The 9,310-nt window shown below is 36.9% G+C and overlaps 2 protein-coding genes across 2 annotated transcripts; both read left to right on the top strand.

Moving 5' to 3' along the window:
- Nucleotides 1-2,219: 2,219 nt before the first annotated feature.
- On the top strand, nucleotides 2,220-5,763 carry LOC123016444 (sodium-dependent nutrient amino acid transporter 1-like). The gene is made up of 9 exons (XM_044416846.1): nucleotides 2,220-2,320; nucleotides 2,370-3,175; nucleotides 3,220-3,323; nucleotides 3,370-3,559; nucleotides 3,610-3,786; nucleotides 4,539-4,638; nucleotides 4,692-4,868; nucleotides 4,916-5,013; nucleotides 5,497-5,763. Exons 2-9 carry the CDS (start codon nucleotides 2,405-2,407, stop codon nucleotides 5,647-5,649), a joined length of 1,770 nt encoding a protein of 589 aa, XP_044272781.1. The 5' UTR covers nucleotides 2,220-2,320; nucleotides 2,370-2,404; the 3' UTR covers nucleotides 5,650-5,763.
- Nucleotides 5,764-6,189: 426 nt separating this feature from the next.
- LOC123004537 (sodium-dependent nutrient amino acid transporter 1-like) lies at nucleotides 6,190-9,141 on the top strand. The gene is made up of 9 exons (XM_044397877.1): nucleotides 6,190-6,258; nucleotides 6,483-6,560; nucleotides 6,954-7,221; nucleotides 7,271-7,514; nucleotides 7,561-7,831; nucleotides 7,880-8,350; nucleotides 8,400-8,676; nucleotides 8,727-8,821; nucleotides 8,874-9,141. The coding sequence occupies exons 1-9, from the start codon at nucleotides 6,244-6,246 to the stop codon at nucleotides 9,030-9,032; spliced, it is 1,878 nt and encodes a 625-aa protein (XP_044253812.1). The 5' UTR covers nucleotides 6,190-6,243; the 3' UTR covers nucleotides 9,033-9,141.
- The last annotated feature ends 169 nt before the right edge of the window (nucleotides 9,142-9,310 follow it).

Below are 9,310 nucleotides of genomic sequence, written 5' to 3'. Positions count from 1 at the left end.
GGAGCGACCGGAGTCACCTCTCAACATCCACCAGGAGACCATACATGAGTGCATTCTCGTGTAATAGCGGTCACTGCGATGTTCCTTCCGGATTTAACCGCCGACTTCCGGACCACTTAGCGAAAACCAAAAATCAAACACTGATTGTTTTGACAAGATTTCTGTTTGATACTTGTTTTTGTCTAAGAAGAGTGAACTCAAAGAGGGTGGAAAGTCCTTTTCACTAAACGCAACACTCGTGAAATTGCTAAACTTTCAACACCGTCACCAACTTTGTAAATGTATTAACCACACTTCAATTAACTGTTTCATTACTAATTACTATCATGAGGGTAGCCCTCAAACTCAATTCTTGACTATTTTCTGTCTAAAACGCAAAAATTTAATCAGTTGGCACGATTGTAAGGCTAAAATTAAAATGATTGGCAAGTTTTAACATCCAAATTTCCCGCACTTATTAAACAAAATGGCGGCCATAATTGACAATAAACAATTAACTGTTCAATCTTAGGTAAAATTCAGAAAGTGAAACTGTCAAATCAGCACTGCCAACTTTGATAGTCAGAAAAATCAATATCAGCTTTGTTTTTTGAATTTTAATCCTAAAATAAGTTCGTCGAAATGTGAAATAAAGTTAAGAGTGGGGTCTCCTCTTATCCGCTCCGATTTATAGTCGAAACATAACTTTAAAAAAGTTTCGGGAAGTTTTATTAAGATAAACCGTTGCCTACAGCTATAGTAATAAATCTACTGATGTGGTCTTACACTTAAAAGTGCAAAATGCAACTGCTTGAAACTTGTAGGTTCATTAAATCTATATATTGTTATTACAGCTGGTTTATGCTGAGTTATGTAATTGTGCAAGTATGATTATAGCCTAAAAAAAATTACTTATAATGAAGTAAAAAATTGAAAATTCGAGGTCAAAAAGCACGTACGTGACAAGGAAAAATTGTTTAAAACAGAAGAGTTAAATTGTTTCATGTTAATCATTTTGTAATAAAAAAAATTACATTAATGTTTTGAATTTTAAATATTTGATTTCAAAATTGAGATTTGGCGCTTAATTTTCATATTCGTAACCGTATATGTTGGTAATGTTGACATTTCTTCCCTTGACGATGGTTGGTAAGTGTGTCATTACTAACCTTCTATTATCTACCTTCCTTACCTACCTGCTGTAGTCTTGGGTAGTGTACACTTCGTCTGAATCCACCATTTCAAAAGATTTAAAATGATCAAAAACTGACACACACAATAGCACAAAACTGCGTCACTAGGTTTTTTCAATTTTTTGTTTCACAAAAATTAAAGATGCGTTTGTGACTAAAATTGTATATAAATCTCGAAAAAGTTTCATTTCTGTTTCGAGAAACACTTTTTACCTTGGTATGTAATATACTAATATACTATTGCATACAGTTAGGTCAACTCAGATTGGGACAAAAAATATGCACAAATTTTCTTTAATTTTTGCTCCACTTTGTTGAAATAGTGACCACTTTTACTTATTCTGAGATCGCAACTACCGAGTGTTCAAGAATGAGTTGGCATTACTGACAATAATGGTAAAACTGGATGTTGTCAGGATGACATTAACGGTATTACTTGACAGTAAGAATTTTAATACAATCATGTTTTGTCAAATATTTGTCATGGACAACCATTCTTGGTTTCAGTGTTGCAAACAGCCAAAAAAGTAAAATAATGCTCTTAATTCTATTACCAACTTAACCAGTTATTATTGATCATCTGTTACTTTACCACCCACTTCCCTTCTTTATTTACTTATTTTTTTATGCAAATATGGCCTTCTATGATGGCATCCATTATCATAGCCGACTTGGCATTAAAATACGACTACATTATTCCAATAAAAACTTTGATTACTCTGTTTATTTTTTATTTCTCGCCCCGTATTCACGAACAAAGTACGCACAAATAAATAATCCTTATCATTATTGCACTGCTTATACAAATCTTGTAAAATGGATTAAACAATACATTAACAAACAAAATACCTATTTATCAATAATCAAAACAGGATTAGCATGAAAACAAAATTCCATTTCACATATTTACACCTTACATTATAATTTTTCCACCTTTGGTGGCTTTTTTGGGGAATTCACAATGGCTATCACTAAGTACATATCATTCACATTTATGGTCCCTTATTAATTTTATAACAAAAGGAATGTTTATTCACTAATTTGGTAGATAGTTAATAGTGGCTAAAGTGAGTCCGGGTGCTACACAAGGTTCACTTTTGGGGCCAATTCTATCCTTTTGATATTTAAATCAAGCAACTGCGTTTCAGGTAAACAAAAACAAATTCAATTGTTTTGCAGTTAAGCCAACTATTTCAGTTACTGTTTTTCCTTATCTTTATTTATCGGTCAAAATGACGGACGAAACGACGAAAAATAGGGGCAAATGGGGCAACAGCATCGAATTCCTGATGTCATGCATTGCCATGAACGTGGGCTTGGGCAACATCTGGCGTTTTCCCTTCGTAGCGTATGAGAATGGGGGTGGGGCTTTTCTCATACCCTACATCTCGGTCTTGATTCTCCTAGGCCGCCCCATGTACTACCTCGAGATGTGCCTCGGCCAATTTAGTAGTCGGGGCAATGTCAAAATGTTTGAGTCGTTAGCCCAGGTTTTGAAAGGGGTGGGTTTTGGGCAATTAATCGGGACGTTTTCCGTGGCCACCTATTACTGCTCACTCATGGCCTTGACACTTTACTATTTGATTCACTCGTTTCGGCCCGACTTGCCCTGGTCACAGTGTGACCCCAATTGGGGTCAGGACACGTGGTTGGGCAACACCACCTGCATTCCTAGCAAAAGCACCGAAGTCGGGGTTGAGAATTCGGTCAGCTCGGCTGAAGCCTGGTTTAGGATTGAAGTCCTGAAGGAAGCTACGGATTTGTCCCAGGGGATCGGGTACCCCAACTGGGAATTGACTCTGTGTTTGTTGTGCTCGTGGACGATCACTTTTTGTATTTGCGCAAAAGGGGTGCAAAGCTCGGGGAAAGCCTCATATTTTCTTGCAATTTTTCCGTTTATTATACTTTTCGCGCTTTTAATCCGGTCTGTTACTTTGGAGGGGGCCGGACAGGGAATTTTGTATTTTGTTAAGCCCAACTGGGAAAAGTTACTAAGTGCACAGGTAAACCAACCCTAAATAAATCAAAACCCTAAACCTGGTTTTAGGTTTGGTATGCAGCCGTCACTCAGTGTTTCTTTTCGTTGAATATTGGTTTCGGTTCGGTTACAATGTACGCATCTTATAATAGCTTCGATCATAATGTTTACAGGTATCTGTAATATCTATTGGGGGTTTTACTTATTTAGGGGTTTCAGGGATGCGATGGTGGTTACAACCCTTGACACTTTTACTTCGTTTCTGTCAGGGTTAATAATTTTCGGGATTTTAGGGAATTTGGCGTATAAGATGAATGTAGAAGTGTCAGATGTTGTGAAGTCTGGTGGAACGGGCTTAGCCTTCATTTCATACCCGGAAGCTATAGCCCATTTCGATATAGTGCCTTGGGTAAGCCGCACCAACCAGAAGGCAATAAAAATCCCCAGATCAAATTTTAGTTATTTGCAATTTTATTTTTCTTCATGTTGTTTGTATTGGGTGTTGGCAGTTTGATAGCTTTAAAGGGGTGTGCTTTTACGGTTATTTTGGATGCTTTTCCCCATTTGAAGACATGGCATGTGTCATTTGGAACGGCAGTGGTTGGATTTCTCGTTGGTTTAGTTTATATCACACCGGTGAGTCAGTTTTAATTAGGATAACACATTAAAACAATGTTTAGTAAACTTAAACAAAGATAAAAGTAGAGTTTAGTAAACGTCTTTTTGTAGCGTCTTCACTTGAAAAAAGCGGGATTTTGAATGCTTTTTTTTAAAATGTGTCTTTAAATTTCCCGCGATAATACGTCACGCCCTCTACGGGTTTTGAAGTGCATTTTTTCCGCTTTTCTCGAGTAAAAGATAAGTTAAATTTGTGTGTATGTATACAGGGTGGCGCCAGAACTTGAGCCCCATAAAAAAATGTCATGTGAGGTAAGATACCAGGAACATGGAAAAAACATTAAAAAAATTCTGTCTGTACAAATTTCGAAGTTATGAAAGTTTAAAATTTGCACTTTGACTCTATTTATTTCTGTTAGAAAAATCATTTTCCAGGTTTTTTTGTTACAGGCTATTAGAAGAGAAAACAAGGAAGCTGTATCTTAAATTGTAACTCGGCTTAGTGCTATTTGTGGCTTTTATTTACAAAATTAAAGAAAAACCTATACAAGATCATCGGTCTCATTAAATAGACATAAAAAAAGTCAAATGTCAACATTTTTTGGCAGATAGAATTTTTTTAACATTTTTCCCCGATTCTTGGTATTTTATCTTACTAGAAATTTTTCTCTGGGGCATGAGTTCTGACACATCTTGTACACCACCATTAATTATTAAAAATTAGACATTTCATTTTTTTTTTAAACAAATCCCCCAATTCATCTTTGCAGGGCGGTCAATTTATTTTCACAATGGTGGATTTCTTTGGCGGCACTTTCATTTTCTATGTCCTGACCATAATTGAAGTCCTTTCAGTGATGTGGTGGTATGGTAAATGTTCCTAAATGTTGTATTAATTCATTACCAACTATGTAAAATTAAAGGTTTGGAAAATATCTGCCTTGACATTGAATTTATGTCAAAGAGACGGCCAGGGCCGTACTGGCGTATCTGTTGGGCTGTCATAATCCCAATCGTCCTTATCACAGTTTTTGTGTATTTCATAGCCACCTTAGAAGAATTAAAATACGAGGACCAGACATACCCTGCATATATCATTGGTAATCTAGGGAATTTTTTGATGTTTTTGGTGACTTTTGATTTGTAGTTTGGGGATGGGTTTTGTTTGGCGTGGGTGTGATGCAGCCTTTGATTTGGTGGGTGATTCAAATTGGGAGGAATTACAAAAGGGAAGGCGTTTTCAAGGTTTGTTTATAGCACTTGTTAAAACTAGTTCACTAGATTTTAGTGTCTCGTGTCACAGACTAATCTCTTGGTAAATGTAATGTCACCTCAAGCACATTCGCTTAAAATTTATGATTCTCTCCGTATTTCCTCACGAGACAATTAAATTTGCATACACGTCAAGATGCATCCATATTTATTATTAACCGCAAATCGCATATGTCGAGTGATTCCCATTGTGCCGGGGTAATTCCCGCAATGACGGTTGGTAACCCTGATGAATGTCAAATTTTTTCCGTGTTTATCTTACTTACATAATAAAACAGAATACAGTCGAAGGTCAACACAAGTTTTATTCAATTTAATTAAAAAAATTTATTACCCATTTTCAAGTCCAGTGGCGTACTATAAATCATATAATTATCACGAAAACATGCCTAATCATAGTTTTACCAAGATTATGGGCTTGATAATAGCCTTAATTAATTTTTAATTGTATTGCAGGCATTTTTACGGACCTTCACGCACGACAGTTGGGGCCCCAAAGAAGAAGAGTTTTACAACAATTGGGTGGAATTTAAGAGAGAAAAGAAACAAAAAATGGTCAAGGGGCGACACTGGTTCAAACACAAATTATGCGTACTTATAGGAAAGTAGGCTAGGGATTGAATACAAATGTCAAATGAAGCAGAGAAAATTAATTTGCGACGCTTGTATAGTTAATAGAATGAAAGTATTGTTATTGTTTTTTTAATAAAGTGATTAAGATTCCTTACGTTTGAATTGATTTCGGACGACTTATTAATTATAGTCCATTTGGGGGCGATAATAATATCAAGGTCGTTCCTGTCAATTAATTACGCGAACTTGATTTCAATATCTCAGCCTCAAACCTGACATTTTATTCCGGAAATAACAGGAGCGCAAATCTGATTTCTTTCATAATTGTCAACAAGGCCGCAAATGAAGGTTTTTAAGTTCAGCGAACTTGAGATTTGCACAACAAAGGTCCGAAAGTAGGTCTTCGCGGAAATCAAGGGTGGCCTTGAACGCCGGGATAAATCGACCCGAAGTGCCAAATCGTCGAGATTATTAAAAATGACGCAAAAGCAAGGTTTATTGAAGGAGTTTACAATGAAATTGGAAATGCGGCCCCACCACTTGGTATATCTTAATTTGCCATGGTGTAAAATATACCTGAGGTTGCAAATTCAGTTGTTACTGATGTGTGTCAGATAAAACATCTACAATATGAGTGATAGTAAGGTAGAATATGGTTTCCATTTCCTGGCCAATAACCGGAAATAATTTTTTCAAAAAAAAAATTATAATAATATAAAGTGATTTCTCTCAACTTTTCTAATTAATATGTTTGCAAAAGCAATTCGCAATCCTCTTAAAATTTCGAAAGTGCATCTAATGAATTTGACGCGCTCTTAATAAATTTTCGCAATACATCTACAGTGTGTTTATAATTCACAAATTTACAGAAAATGGGTTTGGATAATCCGGCTTTTGAGTCTGGTAATGATGTCTTTACGAAGACTAATGGAACAGTTGAAGATCCGGTAAGTACCACTTTTAATCCCTTGAAAATTTCTTCATCGAGGCGACAATTTAATGAATGACGTTTTATTACTTGGGATTATTTTATTATAAATAATTACTGCGATAAAATTAAGCCGTCTGTATTTTACAACACGTGTTAAAAACTGCAAAATCATATTTGAAAATATTTTTTCTAATTTTTATAACTACACGATTTTTTATGGCGGCTTATTACTGTTATAGTATTTTTTATGGATGCTTTCTTATATTAATATAATAAATTAGTCTAGAGCAAAAAAACTGTGATATCTCGTCCTGGATGCAGTGACTTTACAAGAAAATTTCATGACGTCCTGTACATAAATCCTTTTCGGGGACTTTACCGCTCATTATCCTTTTTGCCCAATTTTCAGGAAAACAAAGGCGACGAGCGCCAAAGGGCCCAATGGGGCAATGGCATTGAGTTTCTCATGTCATGTGTGGCCATGTCAGTCGGCCTAGGCAACATTTGGCGCTTTCCCTTCACGGCTTACGAAAATGGCGGCGGGGCTTTCCTGATCCCTTACATAATAATCCTCACATTAATCGGCCGCCCTTTATACTACATGGAAATGTCTCTCGGCCAGTTTTCCAACCGTGGCAACATAAAATTTTTCAAATCACTAAGTCCCTACCTCAAAGGTTGGCAACCCTTTACTTGTTTCTCAAGTCTAGCAAATCTAATTTTCAGGAGTTGGCTATGGCCAAGTCGTTGGATCGGCTTTCGTCGCCACTTATTACTGCAGCCTCATGGCTATAACGTTGTTCTATTTGGCGAATTCGTTCACCGGGGATTTACCCTGGAGCACGTGTAAAGATGAATGGTTGGCAGACCTAGACAAGCAGCAGAAACAATGCGTCGATGCTATCGCGAATGGGACAACCCATGTAAAACCGAATTACACTACTGTGAGCTCATCTGAACTGTATTTTACGTAAGAGGCCAATTGTGTAAAATCAAAGTCACTAGTGTCACTTTAGGAAAGAAGTTTTAAAAGAAAGCACGGACATTAGTGAGGGGATTGGTACCCCTGAGTGGAGATTAACCCTGTGTTTGCTCGCGTCATGGATTATCACATTTTTAGTATCAGCCAAAGGGATTCAAAGCTCGGGGAAAGCTTCATATTTCCTCGCGCTCTTCCCTTATGTCATTATGATAACTCTACTGATTCGGGCTGCCACATTAGAGGGCGCTGCCGACGGAATGTACTACTTTATCAAAACTGATTGGGCCAAACTCGCCGAAGCTGATGTAATTACAATTAATTTCACTTACTTAATCCTAATTAATGGATTCCAGGTGTGGTACGCCGCAGTCACTCAATGTTTCTTCTCCCTGAACGTGGGTTTTGGTACAATTGTCATGTTTGCGTCTTACAACGATTTCGAACATAATATAAGTCGGGATGCATTAATTGTTACCACCCTTGACACGTTTACGTCCCTGTTATCAGGGGTGACAATTTTCGGAATTTTAGGCAACCTAGCACACAATATGGGGGTAACCCCCGATCAGGTTATAAAATCAGGAGGCACTGGTCTTGCATTTATTTCCTACCCGGATGCCATTGCAAAAATGGAAGCCGTACCGTGGCTTTTTGCCATACTTTTCTTTTTCATGTTGTTCGTTTTGGGGATTGGCAGCCTTGTCGCACTTCACGGAACTGTCAATACAGTGGTGCAGGATATTTTTCCTAAATTGAAAAGTTGGCAAGTGTCGGCGTATACAGCGATTGGTGGTTTTTTGATCGGTTTGATGTACGTCACTCCGGTGAGTATTTTTGTAAGGGAATTTCGGTTTGTAACTAGTTTGTGACCAGGGTGGCCAATTTATGTTAAATCTGGTGGATCATTACGCCGGGACATTTCTGATTTTTGTGTTTGCCGTGCTGGAAGTGGCAGCAGTGTCGTGGGTTTATGGACTTGAAAATTTCTGTTTGGATTTGGAATTTATGTCAAAGAAGAAAGTCAGTATTTATTGGAGATTGACTTGGGGGTTGATAACCCCGGTATTTCTGTTCGTAATTTTCATTTACTTCTGCGTAAAATACGAAAGATTGTCGTACGCTTCTTACACGTACCCGGATGAAGTTTTAGGTTGGTAAAGCTGACTCAAGTTAGGAAAATTACCTACCATTTTTTTACAGCTTTCGGGTGGGCTATTTTGGGCGTTTCAGTCGCCCAGTTTTTCATGTGGATAGTTTATTACATTTACAAAAATCGTGATCATGGATTCCCAGACGTGAGTTTCGCAATTCTTAACTTGTTATGTTGGCTAATTTGTAATTTTTCAGATGGTAAATAAGACGTTCTCGCATGAAAATTGGGGTCCGGTGGGTCAGACCCGATGCGAAAATTGGAAGAAATTCAAAGAGGACGCGTTACAAAAGAGCAAAAATAAAAATAAACCTTACTTCCAGAAATGTTTCGATATGCTCATCGGGCGCAAATAACGTTTTTATTAAAGTTCCTCACAAATAAATTTTGTATTTTGTGACAGAGTTTGATGTTCTCAAACGAGTTATTGTACTGTGATATTACGCAATATACATTTTTATTTTATCAGATAATGACTACATTACACGCTAGTCGTAAAACGTAATATAGCTTTTTACAAGTTATATGATGTATTTAATTGATAAGAATAAAACTAAATCAAGCAAAAAGTACGTTTTTTTTTTCCTTAAGCCCTTAATACCGTTTTACACTATCTATTGTACCTCATTATTTA

This window comes from Tribolium madens, unplaced genomic scaffold, assembly GCF_015345945.1.
Source record: "Tribolium madens isolate multiple individuals breed KSU strain unplaced genomic scaffold, Tmad_KSU_1.1 Scaffold_1;HRSCAF=32;Tcas5.2_LG8, whole genome shotgun sequence".
Lineage (NCBI taxonomy): Eukaryota > Metazoa > Arthropoda > Insecta > Coleoptera > Tenebrionidae > Tribolium > Tribolium madens.
This window is presented reverse-complemented; position numbering and strand designations above follow the sequence as displayed.

Coding starts and splice junctions, on each gene's coding strand:
- LOC123016444 (XM_044416846.1), top strand. CDS start 2,405: ATGACGGACGAAACGACGAAAAATAGGGGCAAATGGGGCAACAGCATC. Junction 4,639..4,691: donor TTCAGTGATGTGGTGGTATG/GTAAATGTTCCT, acceptor GTAAAATTAAAG/GTTTGGAAAATATCTGCCTT. Junction 4,869..4,915: donor ATACCCTGCATATATCATTG/GTAATCTAGGGA, acceptor TTTGATTTGTAG/TTTGGGGATGGGTTTTGTTT.
- LOC123004537 (XM_044397877.1), top strand. Junction 7,832..7,879: donor CCAAACTCGCCGAAGCTGAT/GTAATTACAATT, acceptor AATGGATTCCAG/GTGTGGTACGCCGCAGTCAC. Junction 8,822..8,873: donor GTGATCATGGATTCCCAGAC/GTGAGTTTCGCA, acceptor GTAATTTTTCAG/ATGGTAAATAAGACGTTCTC.